Source organism: Vanessa tameamea, chromosome 22 (assembly GCF_037043105.1).
Source record: "Vanessa tameamea isolate UH-Manoa-2023 chromosome 22, ilVanTame1 primary haplotype, whole genome shotgun sequence".
In the NCBI taxonomy this organism is placed as follows: domain Eukaryota; kingdom Metazoa; phylum Arthropoda; class Insecta; order Lepidoptera; family Nymphalidae; genus Vanessa; species Vanessa tameamea.
The window spans coordinates 5074918-5096105 of record NC_087330.1 but is presented as its reverse complement, the minus strand read 5'-3'; the positions used below and the strand labels follow the sequence as shown (position 1 = coordinate 5096105).

General features: G+C 37.5%; 2 protein-coding genes and 1 non-coding gene across 3 annotated transcripts in view; 1 reads left to right on the top strand and 2 right to left on the bottom strand.

The window, feature by feature from the left end:
• LOC113398132 (E3 ubiquitin-protein ligase UBR1) overlaps window positions 1-11916 on the top strand; it is a 35225-nt gene extending 23309 nt beyond the window's left edge. The window contains exons 8-29 of the mRNA XM_026636730.2: window positions 161-303; window positions 917-1009; window positions 1219-1469; window positions 1847-2025; window positions 2286-2483; window positions 2706-2892; window positions 3181-3366; window positions 3487-3635; window positions 3828-3993; window positions 4356-4470; window positions 4855-5066; window positions 5340-5506; window positions 5699-5874; window positions 5951-6042; window positions 6112-6239; window positions 6568-6684; window positions 7102-7331; window positions 7576-7768; window positions 8179-8418; window positions 8509-9513; window positions 9579-9758; window positions 9828-11916. Coding sequence (XP_026492515.2) covers window positions 161-303; window positions 917-1009; window positions 1219-1469; window positions 1847-2025; window positions 2286-2483; window positions 2706-2892; window positions 3181-3366; window positions 3487-3635; window positions 3828-3993; window positions 4356-4470; window positions 4855-5066; window positions 5340-5506; window positions 5699-5874; window positions 5951-6042; window positions 6112-6239; window positions 6568-6684; window positions 7102-7331; window positions 7576-7768; window positions 8179-8418; window positions 8509-9513; window positions 9579-9758; window positions 9828-9974 — 4554 coding nt within the window. The 3' untranslated portion in view covers window positions 9975-11916. The remainder of the gene's footprint in view (window positions 1-160; window positions 304-916; window positions 1010-1218; window positions 1470-1846; window positions 2026-2285; window positions 2484-2705; window positions 2893-3180; window positions 3367-3486; window positions 3636-3827; window positions 3994-4355; window positions 4471-4854; window positions 5067-5339; window positions 5507-5698; window positions 5875-5950; window positions 6043-6111; window positions 6240-6567; window positions 6685-7101; window positions 7332-7575; window positions 7769-8178; window positions 8419-8508; window positions 9514-9578; window positions 9759-9827) is intronic.
• A 578-nt stretch (window positions 11917-12494) lies between these two features.
• Window positions 12495-12566, bottom strand: Trnaw-cca (transfer RNA tryptophan (anticodon CCA)). The gene has a single exon. It is a non-coding gene; the product is annotated as a tRNA-Trp (tRNA).
• Window positions 12567-17750: 5184 nt separating this feature from the next.
• LOC113398134 (putative Ras-related protein Rab-33) lies at window positions 17751-20953 on the bottom strand. The gene is made up of 5 exons (XM_026636733.2): window positions 20642-20953; window positions 20338-20457; window positions 19078-19227; window positions 18661-18774; window positions 17751-17946 (listed from the first exon to the last, which is right to left on the bottom strand). The coding sequence occupies exons 1-5, from the start codon at window positions 20837-20839 to the stop codon at window positions 17866-17868; spliced, it is 663 nt and encodes a 220-aa protein (XP_026492518.1). The 5' UTR covers window positions 20840-20953; the 3' UTR covers window positions 17751-17865.
• Between the last annotated feature and the right edge of the window lie 235 nt (window positions 20954-21188).

Sequence of the window (21188 nt, the reverse complement as noted above, 5' to 3'; positions counted from 1 at the left end):
GATTTTAATAGCCAACCATCCTTGGGAATGGTTTTGATAATGGATTGATAACAGATTATGATCAAAATTCACTTAGTTGGCTGTTAAGACATTTACAGCTGGCTCTATTCCACTATGCTTAGGCGTAACAAGTTAAAGTTATTCAGCGACTCGTCCGCAGGTGATAACGACCCTGAACCGCGTGATGAAGTGCAGCCACCGCGACTCGGTGGAGCTCGTGAGCCTCATCGACCGCGAGGGTCGCGCGCTCGTCAAGTGCAACTCCTTCCAGCTCTGCGACAAGCTCAAGACCGACATCGAGATGTGAGCCTCCGTCGTATACTTAGCTCGCTGGACACCCACCTGGCGTGTGGTGGTGAGTGGTCACCTCAGCTGCCGACCGAGGGCCTTAGATTGTTATGTCTCTTGTGCCTTTCATCGTCTCACTCATCTCTCACATAAATATATGACGGATGAGTGATTTCTACAAAAGACTCCACCACCAGTAGGACAGGGATAAATTTGAATTCCAAATGCGTACTTTTCATTTTTAGGCAAGTGAATTCTCCACTAAAATTCGGCACAACTTTTTTAAGTTTCTTATTCTTAAAAACAAGTGCCTTGTGGGTGGAATATGTTTATTTAAGGCAAGCATGTTGCCGATATTCATATTAGCATCAGCATATGCAATTATGAATTGTTATTTTCGACTCTTAATTAAAAAAATATATAATTAGGTACCTCAGAGTTCTCTAACACAACTTAACAACAGCACCTGCAGCGCAGATGTCAACTTTAAAATGACCCACTGTCAAAGACCATGCATTCGCAACACCCCTGATTAAAAGTCGTTAAGATATGAGAACATCCCGACTCGCGTGCGAGTCGCGTGGTGTGTGAGTCCGTTTGCACTCAGCCGGCGTGCGATATTCGAAAGGTTCACGTCGCGGCACGGGCCGGCGCTCAAGGTGCTGGTGATGCACGCGCACGTCGTCGCGCACCAGATCTTCGCCATGAAGCTGCTCACGTGGTGAGTTATATGATTTTTTATACACCTCGTTTATGTATTTTTGAAGACACAATTCCGCGGTTAGATCCGATCGAATTAACTAGATCGATAATGCCGCAAATATATCGAATATTTCGACACAAAGTTAAGTATAAAAGGACATATCCCTAAAAGTTTTCGTAGCACATATTACAAGCCTAAATAACGAGGCCGGCTCTCGCCGTCGGCAGGCTGCAAAACTTCGTGAGCCAGGAGCAGAGCCTGCGGCTGGCGGTGAGCCAGGTGGCGCTGGCGGACGAGTCGGCGCCGGCGGGCTGGGCGCCGGCGGGCGGCGGCGCGGGCGTGGCGGCCGGCGTCATGCAGAACGACTGCCGCATGTGGAAGGCGGCGCGCACGGCCTGGCACCGCCTGCTCATCGCCACCACGCTCATGGACTACTCCACCAAGCGCGCCATGGCCATCCTCTTCACTAAGAACTACGGTCGGTTTGAGATATCTGTACTCATATTATAAGTGCGAAAGTCACTCCGTCTGTCCGTTGCACTTTTCTCATCACATTTTGTCAAACTACTGAACCGAATGTGATGAGATTTGGTATGAAGCAAGCTTGAACTCTAAGGCCTCTCGTCTGGCCAATCCTAATTAAGCGCTGTATCGACCTAGAATGAATGGGATGTGGGCATGAATGATATGCAAATTATGACAATCTTATATTTTCTTTGTGTTACGCATTTGAAGTAATTCTAAGAAATATTTATTAAAAAAAAATCGTCAATATGAGTTCTCATCTTATCGAATTAACTGTATTTAAATGTCAGTCAAGTATCTCAATGGGATTAACCGATCGGTTGTGCACAGGGTCGATCCTGAAGGACTTCATCCGCGACGACCACGACCACTCGTTCTCGATCTCGTCGCTGTCGGTGCAGCTGTACACCACCCCCACGCTGGCGCACCACCTCATCGCCAAGCACGACGCGCTCTTCGTCGTCATGAATACCTTCGTCAGCGAGTGCACGAGACGCTGCAATGCAGAGGTGAGCCACCTCGTGATCTGACTTTACCCCACCTAAATCTGTCTAAACTTTAAACCGCTAGAAAGACGACCACATCATCATACATTTAAATTGAACCGTGTGGACGCGATGTGTTTCACACAAGCAAATGTGCGTACTTTTACAATGATAGCAAGGAAAATTCAGTTGTTATGTTCACCTGTACCATATACCAAAATAGCAAAGCTAAATGGATCAAAGTTGTATCATAGAATTATATTTTGATCGTAATAATTTTTCAGGGTCGCCTGGAATTCGACAGGAACCATATATCTACTGGATTCAAGCGCGCTCAGTTCATACTCTACGACGTAAAGTACCTGTTGGGTTCCGTTCCCACCGTGTTCGATGAAGATTTAAGGAAAGGTTTCCTGCATGGATTGTCGCTGATGCTTAACTTACTCGTGATGATGCAGGGAATGGATTCTGTAGTGAGACAAGTGAGTGCGATATTATTTCCAAAGTTTAGCTGTATGTAAGAAAGCCATCTCGTTGATACATATTTTTTTCCGATGAGACCTTTCATATTAGAGATTTACAAATATTTCGAACATTCATTACATGTGCTAGTTGACTGTCGAAAATCTACCACCGATTCGGAAAGAGAAACCTATGAATTGAGAAGTAGCGATAGATTGTACTAGGGAGGTTTTTGTCGGCAGGTCGGCCAGCACATGGAGTACGAGCCGGAGTGGGAGTCCGCCTTCAACCTGCACGTGAAGCTGGCGCACAGCATCACTTTAGCGCTGGAGTGGTGCAGCGCAGAGCGGACGCTCGCCGCGACCGCCTACCGCATGGCGTTGCGCAGACACGCCGACACCTGCGCCGCGCACGCGCACGAGCTGCGCGGTCAGTACGCACGTGCTCGCTCGACACTCGGACCTTACCGCCGACATATATACATGCGCTCTGAAAGCGATACGGGTGTCCGTATACAAATAAATATTAAGTAAAATTTTTGACATAAAAGTAACACATTACATACAAATGTATCTATTTAACAAAAAATGTTTTACTATTTCAATTTTAATGTACTTTAAAAAGGGACAGATGCGAATATATCTCGATAATGCTTCAATTGTTTTGTTACTAAATGTCTAGTTAGCTGCATATCATAATATGTAAGGGGCGTTACAGAACTGAGCAACCAGAGCGCGTTCGTGATCCCGTACGACGTGTCGAAGGAGCCGGTGTCGGTGCACCGGCCGCTGTCCCGGTTCCTGGCCGGCCTGCATCTGCAACTGCACCGCCACGGGCTCGCCTACCACAGCCGCGAGTTCGATCGACCGGACTCGCCCAAACCGACGCCGGAGGAGCTCATCGGTTAGTTTCCTCTGCTTCGTTTATTTACTCGAATTATATTGACTGTTTTGAATCCCTTTAGGGTTGTCTATTGCGATATAAGTCTTTTGATATATTTAAAATTGGGTATTAATTCATCAGAGCCAGTTCTGCGCACGATGTCGATGATCGCGCAGGTTCACGCTGGTATGTGGCGACGGAACGGATTCGCCTTGCTGAACCAGCTCTACTTCTACCACAACGTCAAGTGCAGAGCGGAGATGTTCGATCGTGATGTCGTTATGTTGCAGGTGAGTGCGTGTTAATTTATGGACAAAACTTAAATGTTTTGATTGAAGAATAACATGATCTCGCGATTTTACTAATTCAAAGACATTTAAAAATATATTCACCAAAATAATTTGTTTACAAATTTTTAGTACAATCCTTATAAGATGTACATACTTATTAGAGTATGGTCTAAAGTATCTTTATTTTTTCAGATTGGTGCTTCCTTAATTGAAAGTAATGAATTTATAATTCACGTTTTAAACAAATTCAACCTGTTGGACTGGGCTGCACCGGATTTCGAACAAAAGTCGATAGAGGATGACACCTTAAGACATACCATCAGTATGGTTGAGGAGTTCCTAAGGCTGCTTATTACAGGTAAGCTATTAAGGATTAATACCACTCATCGTCGTAAGAAGCCAATAAGGATTTTGGTGCTAAAATCATCCATTAATCCACCACCTAAATTATTCCCCAGAAGAGTCGATGTCAACTTGGCATGCATTTATATATCTGCCAAATCGTTTTTTAATCTAATGTTATAAACATTGCGGTGATTTGAAGTGAAAATCTAACAAGAAAAATCGAATAATAATTATGATAAGATATACGATTCAATTATAAAATATTTGAAGGGTGATTTTGTAGCAAATTGTTAAAAAATCCTTTTATTTTTTTCATCTAAGTAATATTATTATTTGTTTATGTGGAACCATTTAATGAATTTTAACTTTTTACAGTGGTCGGTTCCCGCTATATGCCAGGTGTGGGCGAGGTGACCAATGAAGATCGCACCAAGAAAGAGATCATACAAATGCTCTGCGTCAAGCCTATGCCGCACTCAGAACTCAATCGGTATTTGTGTATTTTAATATTTAGGCTATATTCAAAGTCTTAGCACGTTTTGTTGTAAAAATAAAAGAATTGACCAAAAATTATCGACGAATTGCTCATGTTTATTAGTCAGTATCTATGTACGTCTACTCAATAACAATACAATTAATGTTAATTGCACAATATAAATCTGATCTATGTTTTCAACTGTTTCTATTTAATGTTACTGAGCAAATGAACCACTTGACGATACGTACCTTCTAACATAGACAGAAATTTTAACCATTTTTATACTGGCTTACTTACTATTCAAACTGGGACTTCTTATTGCGGTTATAAGATGTATTTTACTTAATGGTAGATAAAAAAGTTCCTATTTCTTGTTACACTTTGTGTTTTATCTAGATCACTTCCCGAGGATCAACTACACGAGACGGGCCTCGAAGCTGTTATACACGAAGTAGCAGACTTTGTGAAACCGACCGGCGGTAACAACCGCGGTGTTTACAAATTAAAACCGCATCTCTACGACGAGTATGATACGTTCTTCTATCACTACACGCGAGAAGAACTTTCTCGAAGCGAGGAAGAACAGAGGAATAGACGGAAAGCCGCAGGTAATAATAATATATGGATAAAAATTTATCAATTCAGTAGGATGATGATATCCGTCGGGATATTCAAATTTAGCCTAGTCACAGCTAAAAGAGAGTCGAATTGCATGCGCACAAGCATAAAAATAAGGAATGGTGATTACAATAAACACTAGTTAATTTTAAAAAATAAACAAAAAATTTTTTCAAGAACTTCAAAATATAATCACGTCATTTGAAAATATTAGTTCATTATTTCTGTATATGTTTAAAATATAATTATTTGTGAAATTCCAGGTCTACCGGAATGCTGCCCGCCTCCGTCGCTGCCCAAGCTGTCGGCGCCCTTCCGCCTGCTCGCCAACCTGCTGCAGAGCGACGCCGCGCTGCACGTTCTGCGCTGCGTGCTGGAGCGAGCCCTCGACCTGCGGGCCAGGTCCTTCTCCGAGCCGCAAGTGCACAAGGTGATCGACAAGTCGGCCATATATATATATATATATAGGCTACACACCCGTCGGACACGGCGAGTCCGATTGTATTTTTAATTAAAGAATAGAATATATTGAATAGTAATGTTTTCCTCGAGTTCCCATCGAGCAGTACGCGTCATGCATAGTCTACAAGATCGAAAGCGACTGACATCGGTACTATCGCAGGCGCTGCACCTGATCGGCTACGCGCTGCGCGACGAGGAGAGCGGCCACTACGAGTTCCTGGCCTTCGCGGAGAGCGCGGCGCGCAGCGGGCTGCTGTCGCTGCTGCAGCGCCTCGCCGGCAGCCCGCGCGTGGACGCGCACCGCGCGCTCGCCCGCTGGCTGCTGCACCGCATGCGGTCCGTGCCCGCCCCCCTGCGCCGCTTGTGCCGGCTGTAACCTTGTCTGACGGTCTCGTTGTGAATGTCGTTTCAGATCCTTACTGGGGCAGGGGGATGAGAACCTGAGAGACATCGAAAACATGGAAACCGACCAGGAGGAGAAGCCGCCGTCCGGTGAAACCGCGGGTACGGCTCGAGACTGATCGGTTCGTCGAAGCGATAGATTTATTTATTGTTATATATTTTTTGATTTAGATGCCGAGAAGGCCCGTCGTGCGAAGCTAGCCGCCGACAGACGCGTCAAGCTAATGGCGCAAATGAAGGCGCAGATGAATAAGTTCATATCTAACAACGCTACGCTTTTCCAGGAAACCACGACTGAGGTGATTCGATTACTATTAACGTGCCTAATGCATATTGTTGAAATTTTGGAGTTATATAGGAAAGACTTAAATATAAGATAGATAGGCCTATAGATAAATATTATGTATGGGCTGTAAATGTATTTACTCCAGTTTCCAGAGTGAATTTAAAATAATGTCTATAAAATACTGTTTCATAGTGTTATATTTTGCCTCTGAAGATTCAAATGAAGCCTTACTTGAAAAGGTATGTTTTCGGATATACAACAAATTCTCAAGTCTAATGCGTAATCAAAATATTATACTATGCGAGTATGTCTAAATATTCTAAATGCTTTTACTATTTAAGGTTACAGAAGAAGAGGAAAAGCAGGACTTGCTGCCGCTGTACCGCGGGGCGGCGCTCGGCGTGTGGGGGGGCGGCGTCAGCGAGCCGCCCCGCGTGTGCATCATGTGTCAGGAGCAGGTAAGCAAGCTTGAATTTTAACAAAAACCTACTTATATTGTTATTTTATATTAATTTCTAACCTATTCCGAATCTATGATATTCACTCATTGGAACCTTGAAATAGTGTTTCATTATAAATAAATATATATTAATCAATCTTTATTAGAGATATTACCAAAATGCATGGAATATGTAAGAGTAAGGTTTGTTGATCTTTACTCTACCTTCGATCGGAATAGGCTACAGATAAAAACTGCTTTTGAATCACAGTAAACGTGAATTAAATTTAATAATATTGCCCCTGATATTAAGTATACCTCGATTTCAACCAAAGCCATCTTTAGCTCCAAACGTCATTCATACAATCATACAGTCAAGCAAACAGGGTTAACGCGTCGGCCTCTCGGCTCCACACTATATTCGAGCGTTGCCCAGGCTCGCGTGGAGGCCATGTCGGAGCCGCTGGTGCTGGTGGCCTTCGCGCAGCACTCGAGCGTCCTCAACCGCAAGGGCGCGGGCGCGGGCGGCGCGGACGCGGCGTGGCGCAGCGCGTGGCCGCCCGCCGGCCTGGGCGCGCAGCCGCACGTGTCGTGCTGCGGCCACGCGCTGCACGCGCGCTGCTGGCGCAAGTACGTCGACGGCGTGCTCGACAAGGAGAAGCTGCGGTGAGTGCCTCCTGCTCCTGTCGGGGTGTGAGTTGCAGTCGAAACTTTCTATAAATTACCATGAAAAAATAATATTGAGGTGCCGTTATGTTCAAATACCAGCAAAAATTATCATGAAAAAATCCTAAGGGTATTCAAATGAGATGACGTCAAATTTTAATCGACGATTTCATTTGTACCATCGACAGTGGAAAATTTATTTATACATTGATTGTTACCTATTCTAAAGTGTTTTCCGCCGCAGACCGTACCGCATCCGACAGCCGGCCGCGTTCGACGTGGAGAAGAAGGAGTACCTGTGCCCGCTGTGCGAGCGGCTGTGCAACACGGCGCTGCCGCTGCTGCCGGCGCCGGCGCTCCCCGCGCGGCCGCCGCCGCCGCTCTGCGAGCACGTATTCAGCGACGCCTCCGAGCTCATCCTCAAACTTAAGCACCAGGTGGGGGCCGTACGACACCAAGTAATTACACATATTGACTTTATGAGTACTTCTAATTAATATAGTATTTGTTGACGTTTTTTGTAATTATATAAAGTTTAAACCAGAGATACCGGTACCTTTTCTTTCGAGTTACGCATAATTATCTTTTATATCGATAAATATCCAATATCCCATTAATAGTCTATTCCTACAACAGACTAACATTGAATATGTCAACATTGGATTATCTGCTTGTTTATGTACGTACAACAAACCTTAAATGGTTAAGGTCCTGTATTGTAGTAAGTTCTTAATCCAAATGTAAGTGGCCTTATAAGCTAGCGATTAGAATAACGGGGCGTCGAACATATATTACGTTAGTCTAACGTCTGTTCGCGTCGAGCTCGTGTAACGCAATGGGCCCGCAGGTGTGCTCCGAATCTGTGCATCTGTGCACGGAGTACTGCGAGGACATGCACTGCACGGCGCGCGCACGCAGCGTGGGCGCCGTGTCGTCCGACATGGAGGACGAGTCCGCCGACGAGACCGAGGTGTACGTGTCCACGCACGCGGAGAACCTGCTGCCCGCCGAGTTCCTCACGCACTTCGACTGCGACCTGCCCGAGTACAACGAAACCACCAAGATGCTCGTCGAGGACTTCGCTAAGGTGACATTCGCGTTCAACTCGTTTCTGCAAATCGACAACGATTTTCTTACAAAAAAAGCAATATGTTCGACTCAACATTTTCGTTTACAGATGCTTCCGGGAATTTGTGGTCTAACAGAATCGGGTGGCATGGTGTCCGTTGCTGCTCTGTACCGAGCCACATCTTATACCATCATGAGCACAGATGCGGTCCTCCAAGCAGAGAGTCGGCCCCTTCTCGGCGATCTGCCTTCGAGACATCGAGATGCTTTACAAGCACTCATACGTCTAGCTGCGGTTGTCCCGACGATTTGGTCTTCGCCTAAGCACATCTCCCACCATGCCTTGAGCACTTTGAGCACTCTAGAAAAAACATCCCCCCTTACACATCAAGTTTTCGGTACTCTAGTCGCCTTAGTCCTCACCGCTCCCTCATTATTCTGCAAAACATCAGGCCCCGCCCGTCCGACACACTTAGCGAGACAAATAACCCTAGAGGCGTTTAGAGCGACACTAACCAGAGCCCTGATAGCTACCGACGTCACTTCCTGCACCAGCGAAACCATGGACGGCACGGAACCGACCAGAAAACCAGACTTAGAAAATTTATTACCATTTATGAAGGAATTGCGGAGAGGGAAACTCGAAATTGAAAAATTAAGTCCGAACGAAGTCTGGGAATGTATAAAGAATCAGTGCCATAACTTCCTGAGATGCTGCTGTCTATTCTACCACTTTTTGAGCGACATCCAACCTCCCTCGGAACTGACCGTAGTGGGCGGAGATACCTGGGAGACAATGTGCGGATACTTAGACCTGCCCAGCACGTTCCGAGACCTAATCGATAATCTTTTAGCCAGAAAGAAGGCCCTCGCCTGGTCGGAGCTATCGACCGACTGGTTCAACGGCGATCTATCTCCAAAAATAGTACTCGAGCCCCAGGAACCTCCGCGACTGATCACGCTGCCCGACGACTTCTCGGAGCTGATGAACGTGGTCTCCGAGTTCTCGTGCCCGAATTCGGAGCGGGAGGACAGCAAGAATCCGACGATGTGCCTCGTCTGCGGCCAGATCCTGTGCTCGCAGAGCTACTGCTGCCAGGTCGAGATACGCAAGGTAACCCGCGGCCCCGCACAGTGCCCGCACTGCGCGAGCGGCCGCTGACGCCCCCGTGTCCACAGAGCGGGCGCGGCAACGGCACGGAGCTGGTGGGCGCGGTGGTGGCGCACGCGCTGTGGTGCGGCGCGGGTGCGGGCGCCTTCCTGCGCGTGCGCGAGTGCGAGCTGCTGCTGCTGGCGGCGCCCGCGCGGGGCGCCATGCTGCCGGCGCCCTACCTCGACACCTACGGCGAGACCGACCAGGTGCTGTGCCGTAGGCCGCTGTCGTGCCGGAGTTTTGGCACCGCTATAACGATCACTTTGATATTGCAGGGCCTCCGTCGCGGGAATCCGCTCCATCTCTGCCCCGAACGCTACGAGCATCTCCGCATGTTGTGGCTGAGTCACGGCATACACGAGAGGATCGCGCGAGGACTCGACACGAACATGCTGGTCACCACCACCTGGCAAAACATGTGAAAATGTGACGCCCACTCGGCATCATGTGCAGTCGCGACGGTAGGCGATAGCGGGTGCGAGCCCGTAGCGTCAAAGGCGTAACTTTAAGATTATGGAGAGAATTGATTTCGACAGATATATCTATTTGATATCTGGGAAAGGCCGGCACCTTGCTTCGAAAGGCGCATCGAATCGGTTTTTCTTCTCTTAATTTTGGACGTAGTTACGGAAATAATAACTAAACATTTTGGTCAAAATGACAAAATGGTTGCAGAATGTATGTAATGTATGTTACAGAATTACTCAAAAAAGTGTCGGTCGCTTTAGCTTTTGTAAGCATATTTGTATTGGCTTACAAATGATTCATTTTATTTTATGTTAGTAAAAAAAAAAATTAACAAGTTTTAATGTTTGGTTTCCGAAACTGCGTCCAGTTTTATCAGAAGTATTACTTTATTTTAACGTTTTTATAGAACATTTTCATTGTGTGGTTTAGTATGGAAATATTACCTTCCAATATAAAACCGCATGTATTGTCCCCAGTTAAAAAATAAACAATATAATATGTATCGTAAAAGATCTCTCATTATTACCAAATAGTTAAATATAAATTTCACGATTACGACTACGATTGAACTGTGATAAGCCGAGATTGGTTTTTAACATATGCACGCACGTGCGTACTCATATTGATAATTTTTCAAAGGGTTAGTTTGTAGATCTTTATAGTAATAATTTATTTTTAAGTCCGGATCTAAATTGTGTTATTAGAAATACGTAATACGACTTCTGGTCTCGTTTCATACTAGCTAAATGTAGAAACAGTGTTTTAAGAACACAGTATAGAATTACATCGGATGATGCTTGAAATTGATTAAAAACATTTCATTTTAAAACTATATATTTTGGTGTAAAACGTAAGATTTTAAAATTCATTCGTTGCCTACTTGTTTAAGATATCGTTGTTGCACAGAGAATAAATAATATTTAGGTATAAAATATTTAATATAGTTTCAAAAATGCTTATAATTCGATATTATACCTTGTCTCGATATGCGATAAGAATTATATCGAAATATGTACAAGGGTCGTTGATCCCTGAGGTCATTACTTAGACAAAAAGCTCTCGAAAAAAATTATGACAAATTAAAATTTTGAACTAACGTATTTATTAAATGTTTGTTAATTGTATAAAAATATTGGTGATGATTTCGATTGATTAATAATACAAAACCCTCTAACCCTTTCAAAATAAATTGTTTTCTTTTAAAGTAAATCTTGTTTGAAATAAATCATATAAAATTGTTGTGTGTCGAGCCCTAGCCCTAGCCGAGGGTTCCCATTCAATTTGTGTATTCGCACAAATTACTTTGTTGGTATAAAAGTCGTGTTTAAAAATGTAACATTGAATTTGTATGTTCGTGTTTGCAAATAAATTAATTGCTTCATTTATTTTTGAATTTGTTTTAAATATATCATGTTATTTCACATCTTGACATTGAATGTATATAAGTTATTTATAATTTCCGAAATTTCTAAATAAAACTAAAAATAATAATTATTTATTTACATTGTTTTATTAATATGAAAAAATATAACAAAATAGGTATCCTGTGAAATGATTATTCCAAAAATCTTTAAATATATTTTGAAAAACACTGGTTGTAAAAACATATGTAGTTTATTATTCGAAAAAAAATATATAAGACATTTCTTTGTCGATATACATATTTTTATAATTATCAAAAAATTTGGTCATTTAATGAAATCTTTTGTTATACTTGATTTTAATTGTATATACATATAATTTTTATTGTGTTCGTGCAATAAAGAACCTAACTTTATTTTTGTGTGATTTCTAATGTAGCTAGTTAAATAGAATAGTCCTTTAAATATAACGTTTATCATCGCTGAACGGTTGTACAAAGATAACACCAATTAAATCTTATTGTCTATTACATAAGTGTAATTTTCTTTTAACTTGCCGTTATTGCCTTGTAGTGAATTATTTGCACGTTAATTAAACTTTTGTATAAAGACTCGGTTACTAAAACTGTAGTCACATTCTGTAATATAATTTCATTATCAATTCACTTGAATTATTAGTTAATTTCCTTTAACAGTTAAATATTTAAAATTTTCAAACACGACAGGTGGCTTTTGCAGGCTAATAAAATTTCTTGTGTAATACATGAAATGAGGAAATATATCCTTTATCATGTAATTAATTTTGAAGACGTTGATTAGTCTTCACATTAAAGTTATTAAATACGTTATAAATAATTTATTTCTATTATCTTATAAAAAATAGGGTACCTAATGAGGTTGATCGTAATATAACTTATGAAGAGTTTGTATTAAAAGGTTAAAAGCCCAAAATGTTTAAATGTCAAACTTATAAAATAAAAATTTCTAAAATCTTACACCGAGTTTATTTTATAAAATCTCCTTTATACCTAAAATTACCAATTTTGTTTTATTTAAATTAAAAGGAAAAATTGGATTCATTTAAAATAATAATAGTGAGAAAAAAAATCGAAATGACCCCGACGTGATTTGAACACGCAACCTTCTGATCTGGAGTCAGACGCGCTACCGTTGCGCCACGGAGTCGATATCATCTGGTTTGAATTTAGTAAATTCATACATTTGAATTTGTGTTTCTTAAATCAAATTTTTAACGAATTTATGATAAACATATTAAATTCACAAAAATATATTTTGTAAATACTAAGACGATAACGAGGATAAATTGTTTGCTTTTTGCGGATTCAGTCTGTAATGTAATGTAATGTAATTTTTACGTAAAGCTGATAAGTACCTATTCTATTTAGCGTAGAACGACCTGTCTACCTACTTACTACATTGACTTTTTTTATAATATGTAGGCGTAGAAGCAAGCAAGTGTCCCATACACCTGATGGTATGTTGTTAACAGAGATAGGTATTGGCGCAAAATATTAACTACTCCTTACATCAAACCAATGCGCCTCCAACCTTGGAAGCTAAGATATCTTTATTATATCTCTTGTATCTTTATATCTCTTTTTTATTATATCTCTTGTGCCAGTTGTTAAGTAGTGCTGCCGGTAAATTACCGTATGGTCAGTAAATTTTGTCTTAGCTCTGTCCATACACATGTAAAAAAAACAGATTCGTCAGGATTGACCCCTTGAACTATTGTCTACCACACCCTACTCAGAAGAGGGGAACACTTACAATCCATTATCAATTTCCTGGATACAGGCATTTCTGATATTGGAATAATTATTCCCTTGAAAACGCTATTCTTACTATTGTCTTTCTTTTTTTAAAAACGCAAGTTTATGTGAAATAAAATACATGCCTATGAGTGTGTCTCGTTGGCGTCAAAAACAAGCCATGCACACAAGCAATCTCCAAGCGCATGAAGCGATTTCTCAATTGTTTTTTTTTACCTAGTGACTTAATGTAAATGTTTGTTAGCTATATCTGTTCAGTTGTTTCAAGATCATATCTTGATCAAAAATCTTTTCTTTGTCGGTGTATAGTGATTATAAATTAATTAATGTAGGAATAAAAGCTTTTGTTTTAATAATCTCAATAATAACATGAATCTTTCTTTTATCTATGGTTAAATTAATATGTTATGGTTGATAATTTTTTTTAAATAATTTATAATTGTAAGGTTGAAAGCTTAAATGTATTATTTTTATGTCCAATACTACTTTAAATTAATATTTCATTAAAGTAGTATCAATTAGCATTAAAAAGGTTTTATATTAAATAAAATTCTTAAATGAAACAAGGATTCGTAACAATTTATTCTTTCAAAATGTAATCTCATAACTTAATTATACTTAAAATAGGTAAGCTGCCTGACTTGAAACAATGGATTCGTTTTAAAAGTAATCACCCACATAGTAAAAGAAATAAACCGAGATCAATACACTAATAGGCATCTATTGAACATCAAAATCTGAGATCGATTTTTTTTTATTAAATAATTTGCTTAACACAAAAATATTTTTATTAGCTTCACACTTATAAAGACCACCTTACATTAAATATAAAATATAATTTAAAACATTATAATATGAAAACTTACTTAATAGTCTTAAATTAAATTAATTTATATTATTATGGAAAATCGTTTTAAAACAAATCAAGTTTATAGATAGAATAATATTTATACCATATGAAGTGAATATTTTCTTACAAAACCAACGTTAAATAATCATTCATTGATTCTAGTCACGTGAAGGATAGCCCATATTTTTAGGCATATCAAAACAAAATGCAATCTAAATCACTTGTTTTTTAATATACATCATAGTATTTATTGTTTTTTTCGTGACGTGACGTTTCGCGTGACGATTCGTTACATTTAGGAACCGGACACAAATTGGCCAGACAGAAATTATCTGGGAGTGTTTGCGCGGGAATTTCTTTGAAACTGAAGTGCGGTCGATAACTTAGGCTAGAGATGTGAAAATAAACAGTTATCAGAGTATAGTATTTTGTAAGCAGGATTTTAAACATCGTTACAATATCTAGAAATGTAAACAATAGTTATAATCGTAAATTTCGATCAAATTGAGTTTTAAAATTTCACCTTTTACAATTATTACCAATTTCGTTAACACAAATTGTCGTTTCATTATATTCTTAAATACTAAAAAATTGTTTACTACAAATGTATAAAATTGGCACATTATCTATAGCGGTACATTTATACGAATATAATAACACATTTAATTTGTTAAAAATTATAATATTGCATAGACGCATTGCATACAATATTTGTCAAAAGCGTCGACAACAAATATTCTGTGAAGAGAAAAAAAATTTAGAGGAGTGAAAACCTATTCAAATCAAAATACAGTTAAATGTAGGCGTATTTCAAACACAAATTTGAAAATAAATTAAAATATGAATGAAAATAGTTGTGATTTTAAAAAAAATATCTAAATATTTTAAATAAATATCTGGATAGTGAAAACGAACAGTGGAAGATTAAATTCCAAGTTCTCCTAAGTCTATCTTATTTTATTTGACACTTCAATATACGTCCTAGACTTTCCTTAATTGTTAATAATTCGTAAGACTTGTATTTCATTTCTTTGTCATGAATACACAAAAAATATCCGACTTTGAAGTAGCAGATACAAGATCAACGTTTATTAATAATAAACAACTGTTCTTTTACACTTCGATACTATATATTCGGATTTTAAGATATCTTAGTCCGACGATTTAAGTTGCAATTGTTTAATAGCCTCGACTGTCTGGATGGTTTAGTGGCTAACTTAGAAATCAGGGCTGTAGATCTCGAGGGATTTAAAATCCGAGTCAGGCCCATAAAATTATATCGGGTTTTTATTCCAAAAAAACAAACAGCAGCCCAAACAGTGGCTATTAGTAAAACCGCATTCATACCAGAACAGAATATATAAAATGGATAAAAATATAACTTCAAATATTTTAATTACTAATTATTATCAGCTATATTGAAAATAATTGAAACTTGAGTTGTGTCCATTAAATTAAATTGCACTGACTTATTTTTTTTAAAAAAAAATGATTAATATAAGGTGTTCAAGTCTTACGTAAGCAGATTTCGGGGGCAAGAAGGTTCATATTTTGCTTACTTGTCATTCACATTAGTAAGGAGGAAATATCTCTTGTAACATAGCATAATTATAAAATATATAACCGTTATAATCAAAGTATATATAAATAATATGACTGCTATCGTAATAAGGAATATCCTTCTTCATTTTTAATTAGGAAATCATGATCGGTCAACAAATTCGGAAATTATAATATTTGCACATTTTACGTTTTAACATTTTTTTAAACATAGACAGGAAGTATAAAATCACCGGTAATTGTGTATATAACATACATTCAGACATTTGAACCACCTATTTCTATTATTATAATAACTACAGTATGATAAAATCAACAAATAAATACTTTATCTAAATAAGGATCTTAAATACATGCTTAAAATAATTATACTAAGCTCCGAATATTAAAACAAATGACATGGGACAAGGCCAAACAAACAACATTTGTTTTTGAATTGACGCGGTATCATTGGTGGGGATCTTGTATGAGATTCATTATGAATTTTGCAAAAAAATGGTGCGAAACTGTTATCGCAAATTTGGAAGTAAAGTTGAAGTGGATCTAAGTTAAGTGATTATTAATCTAAATTTGTTTGTCTGATCTCGTATGCAATACTTTATCTAAGGTTTGTCTTTGCTCATCCCTTTTTTGATTGGAAAAGATTATAATTATAACTTAATAAGTGTTCCAATTGTTCATAAACAATGTTTTTAAGAAATTACAGAAACATACTAATCTGAAATCAGATTAATGTTATATTACGATTGGAACTTAATATCTAATAAAAATAGAGCAATAAATTCTATGACCCGGTGCTAGAAGGGTCAAAGTACATTTTTGAGTAAAATGTAAACTAAATTTTACTATTTGCCAAATAATTAAAAAATATATATCTACGTAAGGATTGACTCTTTCAGTACCGAGCCACAAAATTATAAGTGTAATCTCATGTGTTTAAATAAAGATGGGAATGTGAATTGTTTACAAGTAAATGACGTCAGCATTTGACCCAAGATGGCGTGAAACATTTTAAGATTTTGAAGAAGATAAAATGAATGAGTATATTTTAATATTTTCAGTGCATTTTTTGGATAAATTTGTTTTGGTTTCTTTAGTTTGTTTAATATATGTTTAATTGTGACTTACCCTTTCTTAGGGATTAAAATGATATATATATTTAATATTTACCAAACTATTTTATTCCTAGCAACCTACAGAACGTCACTTTGACGGACTCTCAAAATTTTTTATGCTATTAAAAGGTCTTCAAATCCACAGCCTTTTGTCCATGATACTTAATAATTAAGATGAAATATTGATTATTTAAATAAATTCAACGCTGGAATTTATATTTAAATTTTACAGTGGTTAGTTATAGTAGGTATTATTCAATTTAGGGTTTATTGAGGATGACTGTCGGGTGTCTAACTAGAGATAAATACTAATATATTTTACTCGTACTAAGATGTTTATATAACAAATTAAACCACAAATTCAAAAATAATACTACATAAAGAACCTATGCACGACTTTAAAATTTTTCATGCCTTGTACTTAAAGAAGTTCAATCACTATCAATAGAATATTCTAGTTCTACTGAGTGATACATTCGCATCTAATAATGAATACTGGCAGATATCGACACAGAAACGTTAAAACCAATAGAAGATTTTAATTCTGATGTGGGACACATTTGCATTAAAGAATATGTTGTAATGGACAAGATCTTTGACTAGTTTTATCAAATACTATTGAAACTAGTAAATGATCTTAAACACAACAGGCGCCGATGTGTGTTCTAGCTATATTCCCCTCCAAAAATGATTTATCAGGAACCTTCTGGAGCGCCTCATTGTTGGTCCAAGACCTAATCCAGCCACCCTGCACCCTGGATTAAGACAGGCTTGTAAATAACTCAACAGTCAGCGAGACTTAAACTTCTTAGTTTTATATATTTAGTGAGTTTACTTTTACCGTAAAGGTTCAAATGGAGAGTTCGAACATTTATAATACCTCATGTTTGTTAAACTCGGTATTATATACATGACATCACTGTACCGATCTTGAAAAAATACATTGTGAATGCATACAAGTAATACAAATGTCATCCTCAAACTTGATAAGAGAGAGAGAGAGATACAGTTCTTGTATTGAAAATTATCGTGACGTCTGTTACATCAGTTTCCTAAAATCCATGAATAAAATTTTTATCCCGATCGAAGACAGTAAATTTTAATTTATATGTTTCATATATATATTTAGTTTGCACATGCGCGATTGGCCCGCACTGTTCGTCCCTCTAGCTGCAGAGGCAACTATCATTACTCGAGTTGTTTCGCTTCTGCCTCGATAATGTCACAAGTCTGGGACCACGTTCACCCTGGAATATAATACAATCATATATGAATTCAGTTAAATATTATACTAGATGTCACCCGCGGCTTTGCTAGAGTTTTAGGGGTAGGTTGTCAGGTTAAGTATAAAAAAGTAGCCTATGTCCTTCCTTGGTGTTCAAGCTTCTTACCAAATCAACCGTGACAGAGTAACAGGCAGACAGGGGTACTATCGCATCTAAAATATTCGTATAGAAAAGATTTTATCATAATTTTATGTATATAAAGTTTATAAGATACACAAACACACACATATAGTCTATTCCAATGGAAGTAGGACAAAGATAAACAAACGTTAAATTTACGTATTTCATGCGATTTGTTAATAACTATATTGTGCACTGTGAAGAGTTTATGATAATATATCTTTGTTTATAATACAACACTAGTGGTAGTGTAGTGTAAGTACTTATTTCCAATTTAATTTTACTTCCAAAATTCCTAAAACAGTTTCGTCGACGTTCAAAAGGCCATTTTTTCGCAAATCCATAGTAAATATAGATTAATCAAGTTGTCGACCAATGGTATTTGCTGTCAAATGTTGTTTATTTGGCTTTTCCCTTCTTATGTTTGGAATAGAGTTTATATCTTATATGGTTTGTTTGTTTGCCAGAGTGGGATAGCGTTAGCACTAGCAGATTTTCTCGTCCTAAGAGATGACTGTGATCAAATATTTGGTTGGTTAATTTGGAAATATTTACCTCAACACTGAGGACGCGCAACGGCTGCTTTGAATACAGCTTGTGAGCCAATGTCATGAATATAGATTCCACATTATCACACTCGGAGTCCAAAAGAGCTGATGTTTCGAACAACTGGAAAATATAATAAATATTATAATATTTGTCATTGTCATAAAGTACCTATGTATAAGTATGGCCTATTGCCTCGCGACACCTGCAACTTGCAGCCTGGACGGATGGAGTTCGTTACCTCTCCTTAATATATATTATAATTAGAAAATATATCTTAATTCAAAGATATATTGCATTATACTCCAATTTTTGCTGTTTGCGAAAACAGCAAAAATTGGAGTGGTACATACACAACGTCTGGATCAACAAATAAATCGAATAAATGGATAATATACAAAAATAAAATTCAAGTTTAGTAGTTACCGGCATGCCATGCTTGTCAGCGAGACGTTGGGCGTAGGTGGTGGCCAGCCGCGACTCGGGCGTCCCGCAGTCGCACTTGTTGCCGACCAGTACGCGCGGCGCGCCCGTCAGCCCGTGCGACTCCACTTCCTGCATCCAGTTTGCTATGGACTACAAGATATTATGCTTTTAGATATAATTATAGTGAAATCAAAGATTTAAATTAAAAAATTAGCATTTGTCCAATTCAATATGTTGAATACTTATTTTTTTATTAAGTCAGTATGTGGTTACCATCACTCACAGACCCACACAGGCTTGCAAAACGCCCTACTACCAAATAAACACAATCATTTATACTTAAAAAAAATCTTATTTTGTAATTTCTCTATCTTATTTTCTAATACACTCTTATATATTGATATTAATAAAATAAATAATAAACATAATTTTTTTACATATACCAAGCAAGTTTAATATATGCTGATAAAACTATAGATAAGATATACATTTTAATTATGTTAATACTGAAGAGGGAAGTTTAGCAGTGACTACAGAGAGATAAGTGTTTGGCTTATCAATATCTTTATATGAGTATATCTGTCTGAGTAGGTACCAGCCACTCATTGTATTCTATTGCCAAATACTGCAGACAATCAGTATTGTTATGGTTTGAAGGGTGAGTGAATCAGAGTAATTACAAGCAAAAAAATCATAACATCTTTGTTTCCAAAAAAACATAATGCTGATGATGTATTTAGCTATAGTTAATGCTTTTTATATTTATTATTATTATTTTTATATTATGTCTATGTATGGAGGCAACTGCTTACCACATGGTTGTCCATTTGCTGTTTTGTTTACCAATTACATAAAAAATATGTATATATAGATGAGCATAAGCATTACAAAGATATTAAAGGCAAGGAAAAATATGTTGCGATCATGCAAATATATATTTTTCTCAAATGTGAAATAATGATTATAATATAATGATGTAGCATATGTAGTTGAACAGTATGAACTTTTGTTGATTGTATATAATTATATATCTGTATATAATTATATACAAAAAGCTTGTAAATCCTGAACTATACCCATGCAAGTTGTTAAACTTTTAAACAATTCATTTTAGTTTTAATATTTGAACGTAAAGTAATACTGTTTATTCTTACCTCCAATAAAAGTTATTCAATAATAAAATGCTTAAGATTTTATGTTTCCAATCCAATAATAAAAACATTTGATGTTATAAAAGAATAACAGTAAATATTAACTTACATGAAATGTTTCTGGTTTTGTGACATCATAAACTATTACAACAGCATGCACATTCCTGTAGTAGTGCTGCACCATGGACTTCCGGAACCTTTCTTGACCTGCGGTATCCCATAACTGCAACTACAACAGTAAATAACTCTTGTAAATATAATATAATAATATATATTTTTTTACAAATGACGTAAATACCAGTACTGTATGTAGTTTTTATTTTAAATCACTTGATTCTGTGTCCTTTTTTGTGGACAGTTTAAAAAATATTAAATCATACTAAAGTTGATAGTTTAATACAGCTTAATGTTACCTTTATATCTTCATTGCGTATGCGTACGGTTCTTTCTCTGAAATCGACCCCGATAGTAGCCTCAGATTTATCCAGAAACTGACCTTCACAAAAGCGATAAGTGAGGCATGTTTTACCCACTCCAGAATCTCCAAGAACAATAATTTTAAACACCTTTTTCTGTTTTAATCCAGGTACTGGTTCATTTGGTTCGGACATTGCATATAAATCTTTGTCTAAAAATATTTAAAAATACATATCAAGATTAGAATAAGAGGAAAATATCAATATTTTGTTCCCTGATATTGAATTGATAATAATTGACACTGACATATAAAACTGTCAAAAAGATACTGCGATATTATTACAAAAATATTATGATACCGTAGTAATGTTATTAATTGTCGTAGCCTGAAATGTGTTACCTATTCTTATTTTATATTATCCCAAATAATATAATATATTAATAAGAATAAATTACATAATTTTTACCCATAAATAAAGAATAAATTTAAATCTTCATAGTTAACTACTGAACTGATATGAATAAAGTATGTAGTATTTTAAT

What these genes read in the sequence shown, in the direction of transcription:
- LOC113398134 (XM_026636733.2), bottom strand. Translation starts at nt 20,839, where the DNA reads ATGTCCGAACCAAATGAACCAGTACCTGGATTAAAACAGAAAAAGGTG. An exon ending in CAAAACCAGAAACATTTCAT is followed by an intron (nt 19,228 to 20,337) that starts GTAAGTTAATAT and finishes AATATCTTGTAG; the next exon opens with TCCATAGCAAACTGGATGCA. An exon ending in CTGACAAGCATGGCATGCCG is followed by an intron (nt 18,775 to 19,077) that starts GTAACTACTAAA and finishes TATATTTTCCAG; the next exon opens with TTGTTCGAAACATCAGCTCT.